At 38.1% G+C, this 15,506-nt stretch overlaps 1 protein-coding gene across 6 annotated transcripts in view; it reads right to left on the bottom strand.

Moving 5' to 3' along the window:
• CCDC7 (coiled-coil domain containing 7) overlaps positions 1-15,506 on the bottom strand; it is a 117,172-nt gene that overhangs the window by 21,591 nt on the left and 80,075 nt on the right. For all 6 annotated transcript variants that reach the window (XM_074193121.1, XM_074193117.1, XM_074193120.1 and 3 more), the window contains one exon: positions 6,712-6,852. In XM_074193121.1, coding sequence (XP_074049222.1) covers positions 6,712-6,852 — 141 coding nt within the window. The remainder of the gene's footprint in view (positions 1-6,711; positions 6,853-15,506) is intronic.

Below are 15,506 nucleotides of genomic sequence, written 5' to 3'. Positions count from 1 at the left end.
AGGTCTGATTCAGTTATTGCCTTTAACCTAGTATATAAGTCTGCACTGGAATTCTTAGGAGAGCAGACCAAAGGGAAGCCAGAATGTTCAGTGACTTTGAGCCTGTACAACCTCCCCATGGGCTACCAGCGACTGAGTCTAGTAATATCTACTGAAATACAACCATGCACAAACCAAACCTAAGACAAACTTGCAGAGGTCAGATAACAGACCTTACCCTGGGTCACACCACTTTGGTGCTACTGAAAACTTAGAGGACCCTAAATTGAGCTGAAAAATATAGCAAAAGGAGAATATTCACACCAATTGAAATCATAATTTATTGGAGTATTGAATTTAAAAAAAGAAATAACACTTTGTTAAAATGAGGTCAATAATGAAAACTTATATGAATAGTTTTTATATATTTTGCAAAAAGTTATGAGCCACCCAACAATTTTTAATTTTTTTAAAATACAAAAGAACACAAATTTCTTAATCATTGTTGTTTAGTTGCTCAGTTGTATCTGACTCTGTGTGACCCCATGGACAAGACAGTCCCTTCTAATCATCACTATCTCCTTATGTCTGTGCAGGTTCATGTTCACTGTCTCCATGACACCATTTCATCTTCTGTCATTCCCTTTTCCTTTTATCTTCAATCTTTCCCAACATCAGGGTCTTTTCCAATGAGTCCCATCTTCTCATTTTATGGCCAAAGTACTTAAGCTTCATTTTCAGTATTTGACCTTCCAGGGAAGAGCCTGAATTAATTTCTTTAAGTTTACTGAGTATTTCATTTTTTCTCACTTATATATAAAATAATTTGTTCCAAATTCTCTTTCTTCCTCACTCCCCATACCTCCTCATTAAGAAGGCAAGTAATTCAAAATATGTTATACATATGTAGTCATGCAAAGCATTTCCATAATAGTCATGTTGTAAAAGAAAACAGATCAAAAAAACAAACAAACCCTCAAGAAAAATAAAGTTTTAAAAAAGTATGCTTCAATTTGTATTCAGCTAGTTCTTTCTGTGGGGGTGAAAAGCACTTTTCCTCATAAGTCCTTCGGAGTTGTCTTAGATCATTGCATTTAGTAAGTCATTCACAGCTGAGCATCTTACAATCTTGCTGTCACTTTAGGCAAAGTACATTTTACTTTGCATCAGTTCACCTAAGTCTTTCCAGACTTTTCTGAGAGCATCTTGCTCAATATTTCTTGTAGCTGAATAATATTCCATCACAATCCCATACCACAATTTGTTTAACCATTCATCCACAGATATGCATCCCCTCAATTTCTAATTCTTTACCACCAGAAAAGAGCTGCTATAAATATTTTCATCCCTTTCCTATTTGCTTTTTATATCTTTAGGGATACAGATTTAGTAGTGGTATTTCTGTATCAAAGGGCATCTATGGTTTTATAGCCCTTTGGGCATAGTTCCAAATGGCTCTACAGAATGGTTGAATTGATTGGGTCACAACTTCACAAACCATGCATTAAAATCTCATTTTTCCCCACATCCCCCACCAACATTTGTCAATAACTTTTTCTTTCCTATGAGCAAATCTAATAGATATGAGATAGTACTAAGAATTGTTTTAATTTACATTTCTTCTTTCAGTAAGGAGTTAAGAGAATTTTTCCATATGACTGGATAGCTTTGATCACTTCATTTGAAATCTGTTCATATCTTTTGATTACTTATTGAGGAATGGCTCTTATTTTACAAATTTGACTGTTTTCTAAATGTTCGAGAAATGAACCCTTTATAAAAGAAATTTGCTTCAATTCTTTTCATAATTAGCAGTTAGCTGCATTTCCCTCCGTCCTAATTCTTCCCATGCTTATTCTATTTTCTCTCTCCTTTCAACCTGTCCCTCCTCCAAAGTCTTTTGCTTCTAACCCCTCCCTCAAGTTGCCTTCTTTTCTATAGTTCCCCCCCACCCCCCCTTCTCTTATTCCCTTCTTCTCCTATTTTTCTGTAGGGTAAGATAGCCTTCTACACCCAATTGAATGCATATTCCCTCTTTCAGCCAATTCTGATAAGAGTCAAGCTCACATGGAACACTATTTTCTATTAGAAACCAGGAGAGATGGGAATTCATGGAAGCCTGGAAGGATTTGCATGAACTGATGCTGAGGGAGACGAGCAGAACCAGAAAAAACATTGTACACCCTAACAGGTTGGTGATCAACCTTGATGGACTTGCTCATTCCATCATTGCAACCATCAGGGACAATTTTGGGATATTTGCAATGGAGAATACCATTTGTATCCAGAGAAAGAATTGTGGAGTTTGAACAAAGACCAAAGACTATTACCTTTAATTTAGAAAAAAAAGTTATCTTATGTAATTTTGCTATCTTTTAATTTTCTTCCTTAAGGATATGATTTCTCTCTCATCACATTCAACTTAGATCAATGTATACCATGGAAACAATGTAAAGACCAACAGACTGCCTTCTGTGGGGGGTGGGAGGAGGGAAGTAAGATTAGGAGAGAAAAATTGTAAAATTCAAAATAAATAAAATCTTTCTAAAAATAGAGTAAAGTTCACTCACTTCCCTTTCACTTCTCCCCTCTTCCCCTTCACAGTAAGTTTTTTCTTGCCTCTTTCATGTGAAATCATTTATTCAATCTACCTCTCCCTTTCCCTGTCTCTTGTATATTCCTCTCATCCCTTAATTATTAGTTATCATTTCATATTCAATTCACTCTTTGTGCCCTCTTCATATATATATATATATATATATATATATATATATATATATATATATATATTAATTTTAACTATCCTAATAATAAGAAAGATCTTAGGAGTTACTAGAATCATTTTGTCAGTTTAACCCTTAATAAGTCCTTTATGATTTCCCTTTCCTCGAGTCTTGCTTTTGAAGATCAGATTTTCTATTCAGTTTTAGTCTTTTCATCAGGAGTATTTGAAAGTCCCCTATTTCATTGAATAGCCATCTTTTCCCCTGAAAATATTTGCTTAGTTTTCCTGTAATGTAATGTAATATAAGTTCTTTTGATTTCTGGAAGATCATATTCTAAGCCCTCTGATCTTTTAATGGAAAACTGCTTAATCTTGTATTATCCTGACTAGGACTCCAAAATTACCTGAATTATTTCTTTTTTTGACTGTGCAATATTTCCTCTTTGACCTGGGAGCCCAAGAATTTGGCTACAATATTTCTGAGAGTTTTCATTTTGTGATCTGTTTCAGGAGATGGTTAGTGGATTTTTTCAATTTCTATTTTACCCTCTGGTTCTAGAATAGCAGAACATTTTTTCCTTGATAATTTCGTTAAAGATAATGTCTAGGTCCTTTCTTTGATTTTGGCTTTCAGGTCTAATTTTTAAGTATCTCTCCTGTATCTATTTTCCAGGTTTGTTGTTTTTTTCCAATCAGAGTTCTCACATTGTCTTCTATTTTTTCATTCCTTTGGTTTGTTTTATTGTTTCTTGATGTCTCATAAAACCATTAACTTCTATTTGCTTAATTCTGATTTTTTTTACCTCCTTTTCATTTGCCCAATTCTACTTTTTAAGGCATTCTTCTCATTTTTTGTACCTCTTTCAGCATTTGGTCTAGTCTTTTTTTATTTTCTTCATCCAATACTTTTTTGTTTCACTTTCATTTCTCTTCCCAATTTTTCCTCTACTTCTCTTATTTTCAAAATCCTTTTTGATCTCTTCCATGAGTTGAGACCAATTCATATTTTTCTTGGAAGATTTGACTATAGGAGCTTTAACTTTATCTTCTTTTGAGAGTTTATTTTGATCTTCTTTGTCACAATAGTAACTTTCTGTGACATTTTTCTGTTGTTTGCTCATTTTCCTAGCCTATTATTTGCCTTTTTTTAAAGGCAACCATTTTTGTTGACAACCATTTAATTCAGTCACTTCATTTAACAGATAAGGAAACTGAGGCCCAGGGAAGTCCAATTATTTGCCATGGTAATACAGTAAAGTCTGAAAAGTAGAACTTGAACAAGCTCTCTAATCCCCAAACCAAACTTTGCTCATTCTGCCATGCTGACTCCTTGGAACCCAAACTGTCCTGAGTCCAAGCACAACTCTCTTTTTATTATGTCATACTTGCCTTCCTTATATAATTTAAATCAAAATCAAAGGTTAAACAATTTTAATGTTTAAAAATGTTATATGTCAACAAACAATTCCTTTGGAATCCATTTGTCAATTTTTTCAACTCTCTTTAGTTATGAAGTCTTATTGATTCTATCTTCGTAACATCTCTCTCTTTCACTCCCTATTTATCTGCTCACACAGCCACTACCATGTTTTGAGCCCTAAATGTATCATCTGGATCACTCTAAATGCTCTTTCTATTAGTTTCCCGCCTTCTAGTTGCTCTGCCCCCTCCAACCCATCCTGCACACAGATGCCAAAATAATCTTTCAAAGATACAGATCTCACCATGTCCTGTTGCTCATCCTTTGTTCTAGAAGGATTCCAATGATATCAAAAGGGTGATGTTTTGACTAGTGCATAAATTGGATATGAATGGGGCAGAGCTTTGCAAAATCATCAACCTTGCTCACTCCTCCAGGGTTATCAAAGTCCATGACAAAACAAAGCTCAAGGTGATTTGCAATGAATTAGGATGCAATGGATGAAACTTGTGGTTTCTAAATTAAGACATTTCCCAGATCTCAGTCAGTCTGAAGGCACACCCATTCAGTGATTTAATGGCTAAACTAAGAGTTGAGACAAAAGATGGGCTCAATTTACTATCACAAAGATTTCAATCTAGCCAGAACAGAAATATACACTCATTCTAAGTCTAGACCTAGAGGCTTGGGTTGGGGTTCTTAGTGACCATTCAATGAAAGCCAGAATAATTTGAGTTTATGGTGGAGTCAAGCAGTTCCATTTAAAACACAATGGTCTTTTAAGTACCTGTCTTCCCAAAGCCCTATTTCAAGAAATCAAAATCAAAACCACCACAGACAAAAGGCAAACTGTTCCAGCTTTCTGAGAAAAAAGCAATAAAGATAAATTAAGAAGGGGGTGGGGAAGAAGAGAAAAAAGAGAGGAAAAGGCAGAAAAGGAGAAGAAAGTGAAAGAGGAGGAGGGGAGGAGAAAAGAGCAAACAGTAACATTCCCCAGCTTCTACTTGAATTGGCAGGTTGGGTTCCCAGAGGGTAGTACCTTCTACTCTCAAATAATAGGCACCAAGTTACCACCTTGCTCAAAACAAACAAATAACAACAAAAATCTTTCCTTGTTCCTCATTGCCTACAAACTCCTTAGCTTACTTTTCTAGACTTATTTCATACTATTTTTTCCTTTGACAAACTATTTTACAGCTAAATCAAACCACTATTTTTTAAATTCAATACTCTACTTCCCACTATTGAGATTCAAGACAAAGATTGTCAAAAGAATTCCAACTCAGACTTTCTCCAAATCAAGCAAAAGGCATTTATTTTGGGGATCACACTCTCCAAGAGCTGGCTGGTCTCTTAAAGGTAAGGAGCAACTCAACTGAGAGAAAGATCAGGTAATCAGAGATATGTTGATGAAGGGGTAGTTCAAAGACTTAATCTTTTCAGTCTAGGGCAGGGATTTATCATCTTATAGATAGAGGGCTTGTCTTGTGCCTATGGTAGGGATTTACTGAGTCCTTGCTAGGGAGACAAGGTCCTTCATTGAGGTTCAGTGACCACATCATCACCTTTGTGGAGATGATAGAACAAGCCATGATCTATACCTGGAGTGCTCTCCCTCATCTCCACCAGTCAGAATACTTGTCTTCCTTTAATTCTTAAATTAACTGGTTCTTCCTCTACCTTATTGTTTTCTACCTTATTGTTAGTATTTCTTTCCCCCTCAATTTCTAACAAAATTAGACCTCATAGAACATCTTGGACATCTCTATACTAGGTCAGAAACACTCAGATTATCCTCATCCCTCTCCTACTGAAACTCTGCTGTGGCAAGTTGGGTTTTGATAGATGAGGCTTCATTTATATAGGTATAAAGTGTTTTTGAATTCCTCCATGTAACTTTCTCCATTTTAATGTAAACTCTTAGTTGCACCTGTGTGACTGGGGACTGACCAAACCCAATCCTTTTGGACAAGTATAGCCTGCTCAAGTGATGAAATCCTTGAGGGGTGGGGTACACAGGACACACTTTTAACTTTAATATACATTATTAACATTTTATCCATCAACCAGACACTCAAAGAAAAATAAATCAAGCCCTGATTTATCACATTTGCAATTTCAGGTGTAAATGTCAACCTCAAAGAGTCTGACCTTACTAGAGAACAAGTTGAATTAGGCTAACCTGTGCTAGCTTCCAGAGTTTGGTCTTAAGAAAGAACAAACGGATTTAGGTTAACATATATATTTATTGTTCTCTAGGTTTATGAGCAAGCATGCACCGCAACCCAGTTAAAAACTGGACCTCAAAGTGAGATTTTTGAGAAGCATATTTATTTATAAATGTGAATGTGAATTTATATTTATACAATTGCTTCAATGAGAAGACAGGATCAGAACTGGTCTGTGGAGCAGGAGAGTGTTCCTCAGCTCAGGACTCTTGTTTCATATGGAATTCCATTACAATGCCTTATCAATTATGCTAAAGACCTCTACAAAGCATCCTGTGGCAACAGATGGGATCCAGAAAGACAAGCAAGCAAACCTTTTGTTTCTTAAATTTGACAATAAATAATAATATACAGCATACCTTTGCCCATGAGCCTCTAATTTTCCTCCCTTCTGCATTTGTTCTTTACTGCTCTTACGCTGAGTGTCCAAGGTTAAAACACTCTGACCTTCCACCAGTTGTGTAAGTGAGCCAGAAGAAGTCCTGATGTCCATGCTCAACCTGTGAAGAACAAGTAAGCAACCAGCCTGACCCAGCACAGAAGTGAATCAAAGAGGGCAGCTTGGTGGTGCAGGGAACAGAACACCAGCCCTGGAATCAGAAGGACCCAAGTTCAAATTTGGTCTCAGTCTCTTAGTTGTGTGACCTTGGGCAAGTCACTTAACACCCCCCCTCAAAAATAAATAGAAAATTTAAAAAAATCAAGGACAGCCAAGAGCAAGCTACAGTAAGTCACCCATCTATTGACTCTTCTGAAGAACAGAAATGTTTTATAGTATTCATGAGTCCACTCTTCCCACAGAGGAAAAAGTATGCCCCTACATGTTGGGTGGAAATATTGATACTGAACCTGTTCTGCTGTATCTTCTCTCAATCAATATATCCTTTGGCAAAAGTTAATTTCTGTTTCTTCCTTATATGGAACACTGGGCTTAACACTGGGGACATGGGTTCCTGGTGCCCATTTAGCTTTAGAGAAGAAACCATAAATCTCTATATCCCTGAGGAGAAAATGTAGCCTTGCTCTGGGGAATTGAATTTACGAATGCAGGTGGAACTTAGAAGAGAAAAGTCGTCAAGCATGCAACCCAGACAGATCTTTAATTACAGGTAATTACAGTTTTCTACTTCTATCTGGAGTTTGACAGTACTGGTCCAGAGTATAGTCTCTATGAAGCAAGAACTCTATATTCTGCTGTGTTTTACCTTGTAAATCATTATTTTAGGGTAATTTTAAAAATAAAATATTTTAAAAGGCAAATGCTTACTAGGTAGTTTTTAAAAGAATTATTTAAATGACCCTAAAGTTTGCAAAGAGCAGCTAGGTGGTGCAGTGGATAGAGTGTTCAGACTGGAGTCAAGAAGACTCATCTTCCTGAATTCAAATTCAGCCTTGGCCATTTATAAGCTATGTGACCCTGGTCAAGTCACTTAATCCAGTTTGCCTCAGTTTCCTCATCTGTCAAATGAGCTAGACAAGGAAATAGCAACTACTCCAGTTTGAGAAAATGCCATCTTCCCCAATCTGTAGGCTTTTCCTCTTTTGTATTCTTGCTGTACAAACTGCTTAAAATCTCTTTTCTGTTTTTTTTTCCACACAGTAAGCTCCAGTTCCTAATAGGCTTTTACTTCTTTGTTTTATTCATCGATTTTATGTCCTCTTTTTTTTATAAGGTCAGGGTATCAAGAGTCAATGTGATAAAGTGACTAGAGAGTCTCATATATATGTATGATAGCTGTATTTACATGAATATGTCTGTATATGTACAACATGTAATCTGTATACAGCTATACTATCATGCCTACATGCTTTGTTTATTTATAAAACTTCCTCTCCTTTCCAAAGTTCCAATCTTTATTCAGAACTTGGACCTTCAAATATTTCAGTATCCTAGAAATATTTTCTGGGTTTCTTCTATGAACATTGTTCAGGGTAGTGATTGGCAGGTTTGGGAGATCCTGGCAGGTTATTCATTACTTCCTAGTTATCTGCTCCAAGAACATAGCTCCCCTCTCTAGGTCCTAGCACTAGTGCCTGGCCTGTCCTAGGCATCTGATAACTTGTTGGCTGATGAAATGATTGGTCATGGCAGGTTTGCAAATGACTGCCTCTACCCTCCTCATGACAGATTCATTAGCTACAAAAAAATTCTTTTATTACAAAATGCTATTAGTAATAATGATAGCAACATACTTTAAGGCTTGCAAAATACTTTGCAAATATTATCTCATTTAGTCTTTCTAGCTACCCCAGGAGGTACTATTATCCCCATGTTACAGATGAGAAAACTAAAGCAAGGGTTATATATTTGAGGCAATCACTGAACTTAGGCCTTCTTGATTTCTAGTCCAGAGCTCTATCCCCTCTACCACCCAGCTCCCCTTTATTTAAAGATACTGTGTTAATCCCTAAGAATGAAAACATGAAAGAAGACATGGTCAAAATCACCACTATAGCTCACTTCTTTGTCCTGGGTCAGCAACAGGTGTCTTCAGACTAATTCTTGGTTCCAAAGGCTATAGCAGGATGCTCCTTCAAGTTAACTGGAAAGAACATGGGATTGGAAGTCAAGAGGTTTGAGTTCTAATCTTGGCTCTGTCCTTAACGATGACCTTGGACAAGTAACTCATTCACCCTTCTCTTTGTTCACATGACCAAAGAATGATTTGAAACCCAATCCTGATGCTAGGTGGTCCACTGGATAGCATCCAGGGCCTGAAGTCAGAAAAACCTAACGGTAAATTCAGTCTCAAATATTTACTACTTCTATGACCTTGGGCAATTTGTGTAACCCATGTCTGCCTAAGTTTCCTTATCTTAAAATGTAGACAATATAGAGCACCTACATCCATGGTACATGGTAGACTTTTAATAAATATTTGTTCATGTATAAATGGCTACCTCCATAACCTTCAGGACAGACTCCCTACAATTCAACAAATACTATTATTGGGGGATAGTAAACATTATAACAATTGTATGAGATGATATTTATAAAATTCTTTCATAAACCTATATAAATACAATATAGTTGTAAAAAATCCTTTGATCCTCTATGACACTGGAAGGTCTAGTGACAGAGGACAAAACTGGGGTGATTCAGGAAGCCAAGATTTAGCTCAGTGTGAGAAAGAAGTGAAGAATGTAGACTCCTTGAGAAAAAGGCTATCTTTATATTGCCAGTAAATAGCACTAAGTTGCCTAATAATTGTTAGAACTGTCTGAAGATGGAATGATCTTCAGTCTCAACTAGCCTATTGCCTATTAGATATATTGAACTGGATATCCCAAAGATATCTTAAACTCAACATGTCTAATCAAAATTGAATTCATTATCTTTTACCTCCTAAACAAATCATTCCCCCTCTTCCTAACTTTCTTATTACTAATGTAGCATATAATCTGGGTGTCACTGTCAACTTCAAATCAATTCTTGAGTCCTGTCTATTCTTTCCTTATATCTCCTCAGACACCATGACCATTCTGAGAAGGATCCTCAACCCCTCATACCTGCACTATTTTTTTTCTTGTTTTTCAAGGCAATGGGATTAAGTGACTTGCCCAAGGTCACACAGCTAGGCAATTATTAAGTATCTGAGGTCAGATTTGAACTCAGGTCCTCCTGACTCCAGGGCCGGTGCTCTATACACTGGACTATTTTTAACAGTCTGCTTGTTGGTCACTCTTCCTCAAGTCTCTCCCCTCTCAAATTCATCCTCCATTCAGTCATCACATTGATCTTCCTGAAGCCCAGAAGTGACCATGTCACCCCCTCCCATTCAATAAGCTCCCATAGATCCCTTTTGCTTCCAAGATCAAATAACCAATCCTCTGTCTGGCTTTTAAAGCCTTTTATAACCTTCCTCTGTTCTACTTTTCAAGTCTTTTTTCTTGCTTCCCTCTTTGTTACACCTTACTCCTCTGCCCTGGTGGTCCTGTGGCACTGGCGTCCTGGCTGTTCTGCTCACAGGACATCCCACTGCCACATTCCGAGCATTTTCCTGGCTGGCACTTGCATACTTTCCCTCTTTATCTCTGCCTCATTGCATCCCTGGTTTTATTCAAGCCTCAGATGAAGTCCTACCTTCTACAATAAGCCTTTCCCTTTACAAAGAAAAGTAAAAAAACTGTTCATAAGGAGCTTGCAGTCTGCCTAATGAAGGGAAAACATGCAAAGAGACATGTGTATATACATGCATATATCATTGTCTACAAGTGGGAGTCATTATGGTGGCTGTACATGCATGCACCTGCAGGCCACACCCATGTGCACATACCTGTAGTTGCAGGTGCACATCATTGACATAGCATGCACGTGTGGGGGTCTATGTCTAATGGTGTACAGGGACATGCATACATAGACACTTGTCCAGGTATCCATCTGTTTCCACTAGGTAAACTGTGAGCTCCCGAAGACCCCAGACTCCACTAATTGACTGAACAATGGCCCAACCTATTCCAGCAGGAGCTGAATTAGCAGGAGATAGCTGGGCAGCAATATTCCAGGAGTCCACAAGGTGGCAATATTTCCCAAAGGTTTTTCCAAGCCGGTGAGGTTGAGTCCCTGAGACTGAGCCTCTTGACTGGGCTGAAGTAAAACAGCATTGTAGCTTCAAAACCCAAGGAAGCTCAAAGTCAGCAAAGATGCCAGCTTAGTTGAGGAAATGACAACAACTTGGGAAAGGGCTGCTTCACTCTTTCTCTGAATTATTTTTTCCCAGAAAGACAAGATGAAATACCTCACTAGTCTGTCTGTAAATGATAAACTTGAGAGCACCAGTTCTGTGCTTGCCACTGTGATAGATAAATCAAAGGACAAATCTTTCAATTCAGTTCATTTGAAAACTATCTAGAGACTACCACATGCAAGTTAGATTCTAGTATCTGGAAATGTCAAGAGAAGAGAAGGATACAAGTGGTGCAGTGGATAAAGCACCAGCCCTAGAGTCAGGAGGATCCAAATTCAAATTTGGCCTCAGACATTTGACATTTACTAGCTGTGTGACCCTGGGTAAGTCACTTAAGTCAAAAAAGAGAAAAGGGAAGAAAGGTGAGAATAAATGGGGTAGAAAAACAAGAAGAGGAAGAAACTGCCCTTTCCTTCAGGGAGCTCAGATTTTACTTCTGAATACTGTGATTTCCTTAAGGACAAGATTTTGCCCCCCTTTTCCAGCCAATATTTACTTTGTATTGTTCTTATAGAGTCTCCTTAAGGGAGTATGCACCCAGAGCTCCTCTGTAAATTTCCTAGGAATGCAAGGACATAGCGATTCTCATACTGTGGGCCATATAGACTAAAGAATTTTGTATCTTACTATGATATGATAGACCCTGAATCACCTCTTGGTTGTTCTTCTTGCCCCATCTTCCAGGCCCACCTCATCATCCATCCCCCCCTACCCCCAGTTTTGGAGTAGATCCTTAAAAATGTTTGTGGATTATGGGAAGGAAGACAGAATGCTACTTCCAGTTGACCTTGACTTTGACTCTTCAGTGAAGGTTCTTCTCTATCCCAGTATCATAGTAAAAACTCATCTACTTGGCAGTTATGAGGTAACCACAACTAGGTGAGCTTTCCCTGGGCTTCTGACTGCCTTTCTTCTTGGATGTTCTTTCCTGACCATTAGCAAACAAGCATCCCATAGAAGGCATGTCCTGGATTAGAACTTGTGAATTAAAAAATTATGGAGGTCAGGGCAGCTAGGTGGTGTAGTGGATAAAGCACCGACCTTGGAGTCAGGAGTACCTGGGTTCAAATCTGGTCTCAGACACTTAATAATCACCTAGCTGTGTGGTCTTGGGCAAGCCACTTAACCCCATTTGCCTTGCAAAAACCTAAAAAAAAGTTGTAAAAAAAATTATGGAGGTCTACAGCATTATCATTTCCAGGGCTGGTGTTGTAGAGGCATTGGCAGAGACAGAAATAGTTAACTATGGAAGTGGTGCACTATGGAAACAAGATTGGCTTCTGAGAACAACAGTAGGCATTTGGCCACAATATGCTTCTCAGGACAGTACATAACATAGTGTTAACGTATAGTAACATATAGCAGACAAAATAATTGCTTGATGATTTGATTGAGAGGTTGGTATAAAATTGTTCCCCCAACTATCATAAGGGTATCTTCAGAACCTATATAGACTGGCAAGTTAGGGTAAGACTTATCAAATACAGGGGTAGCCATGAATTGATGTTTAAAAATAGTGAAAGTCTGTTGAACTTCAGAGATGTAATCTGTGTGGAGAATTATTGTAATATGCTATATGAAGCCCAAGAATATACCACACTCTAATATATTATTCAAATTCTGGGAATCCATATGCATGACATAGGCAGAAAGTATGAAATAAAGCTCTGCTTGCTAAGCTAAGAAGTTCTACTTAGTAAATGTTCTTTTAGATAAGCATATGGCAGATATTACCATTGCCTTGCTAAGAAGAGCCACAACAAATTTAACAGGAGAAATGCTTACAGATTTTAAGAAAAAATAATTGAATAAAAAAAGATATATAAGGAAAAAGTAAAAGAGAATGAAATAGAATATACTGAAAGGCAAGAGATCAAATTGCAACTCAGAATGACATCACCTGCAAGCCCGAAACTAATCATAATTTTTTTAAGAATGGACTTTAAGAATGAAAATGCATTTCAAGTATTTGGGGGGGGGGGGGTTGGAGGAAGCTAAACAGAATATTTGTCTTGAAGTCCAAATAAAAAAGAAGAAAGGCAAGTATGACAGGAAGGAATGAACAAGAAATGAACAAATGAAGAGATAAAGAAATCAGTTTTCTTATGCTTAAAGGTTACTATTTAAAACAAACTTAAAAACTTGACATATGAGGTTAGGAAAAAATTGGAATCATCAAGGGACATAGAAGAAAAAAGGGGAAAAAGAGAAAAGGAGAGAAGGAAACAGACAGAAAAGGACAGCGAAAGAGAGATGGATGAAGCAATTAATTATTAAATTATTAAGCATTTAATCTTCACCAGGCACTACACTTAGTGCTCAGGCTAAAAATAATAATGTTTGTCCTTCATTTTTGAAGAAGACCCCAACATCAGGTAGGTGATGCCATGACAAGCATGTGTGAATTGTATTTGAATGAAGGGGTGCTATGTTAACACAGCAGCCTCACTTTCTCCTCCAGAGCCATCTGGGTCCAGGGGTAGATACGAATCAGATTGACTGGAGATGGCCCTGAATGCTGGGCAATCAGGATTAAGAGACTTTCCCAAGGTCGCACAGCTAGTAATAGTCAAGTGTCTGAGGACGGAGTCAAACTCCTGTCCTCCCGTCTCCAAAGCCATTGCTCTATCCGCTGTGAAAATACAAGCATCAAGATCCATTGCTGGTCCTTCCTCACAGGGTGATGTCTTCACTTGTGTATGAACTGATTCCAAAAATCAGAGTGTCATTAGCCTCACTCTCTTTCAGATACCTCACCACATAATAGGTTGACTGGTGATGACCCTGGAAGCACTGGAAGACCGTGGCATCTCTGATGTCTGACTGGGACCTAAAAACTTCACAGCACCTGCTTCTGCTAGTTCTGAAAAATTGTTCCCATTTGCCCATGCAGCTGAAGGAAACCTCCACAAGCTTGGGACACACCTCCACCAACATGCTTGAGTTCCATTACTTATCCTCAAGTCTGGTCTGGCCTGTCTGCCAAGATAGGGGTGTGGTTGTGCACAAGTCACAGCTTCTTGGAGGGCTCAGCCCTCTCACCAAATGTGCTGGTTGTCCCAGGGTGAGAGAGGATCACTGGGCAGCGAGGGCATGCTGGAGCAAACTGGCCCCAGAAATCCAGGAACAGATCATGGGGTACCTAGGGCTGTGGTAGTGGGGGCAGTTTCCAGACCTCTCAGTTCAGAAATTTATACAAGGACAACTTGGAAGGTCAGCAGGAAAGTCTGCCACATCGGGGTAAGAAAGTAAAGCACAGTCCAGTGTAGGTCCAACTAGGCCTCAGGAGCCACTGAATCATCAGCAACAACTGCTTCTAGAGTTCTCAGTTTACAGATCATACGATAGTTGGAAGGAGATTACAGAGGATTATTTGCCATCACAGAGGCAGGATTCTGCAAATAATCCTCTGTAATCTCCTTCCAACTATCGTATGATCTGTAAACTGAGAACTCTAGAAGCAGTTGTTGCTGATGATTCAGTGGCTCCTGAGGCCTAGTTGGATCTACACTGGACTGTGCTTTACTTTCTTACCCCGATGTGGCAGACTTTCCTGCTGACCTTCCAAGTCTGGAGCCCCAGTTCCAGGAATAGGAACAGAAGTACAACAGAGCTTATTGCTGCAGTGGAGCAGGGACCCTCCTCACAGTTCCAAGGCAGAAAGGAGTACCTGTAGTCAAGCACTGATCAGGAGAGCAGTCATGATATCTCCTTAGATAATAAGACCTTAGAAGAATTGAAAACTTGCTGGTCCCCAGAAGTATCTCTGAAAACATCTGGGAAAACCTTCAAATACTTGGGACAGTAAGTCCTCCACCCTAGGAACAGAGCCCCATCTTAACAAAGAGTTAAAATCAAATCATAGACTGGGGAAATGCGCAAACAACAAAAGAAAAAAAATCTCATCATAGACAGTTACTATGGTCAAAAGGAAGATAAAAATACACACTTGGAAGAAGATAACAAAGTCAAAGTTTCTATCCAAAGTCTCCAGGAAAAATATAAATTATCTCAGGTCATGGAAGAGCTAAAAAAGATTTGAAGAGAGGTAGAAGACAAATTGGGAAGAGAAAGAAGAGTAGTGTAAAAAAAAATCACAAATACCAAGATAGCAGCTAGGTGAAGGAGATACAAAAAAAAATACTTAAGAAAATAAGATCTTAAAAACTAGATTGGACCAAATGGAAAAAGAGGTCTGAAAAGGATATGTAAAAGCTCGCTAAAGAAAATAATTTCTTAAAATATAGAATGTAGCAATAGAAAACTGACAACTTTCTTTAGAAATCAAGAAACAATGAAACAAAACCAAAAGAATAAAAAACTAGAAGAAAATGTGAAGTATCTCATTGAAAAAATAACTGACCTAGAAAATAGTTCCAGGAGAGAGACAATATAGAAATTATAAGACCACCTGAAAGGCATGATCAAAAAAAGAGCCTAGTTGTCATCTTTCAAGAAATTATATC

This window comes from Macrotis lagotis, chromosome 7, assembly GCF_037893015.1.
Source record: "Macrotis lagotis isolate mMagLag1 chromosome 7, bilby.v1.9.chrom.fasta, whole genome shotgun sequence".
NCBI classification, from domain to species: Eukaryota; Metazoa; Chordata; class Mammalia; order Peramelemorphia; family Peramelidae; genus Macrotis; species Macrotis lagotis.
This window is presented reverse-complemented; position numbering and strand designations above follow the sequence as displayed.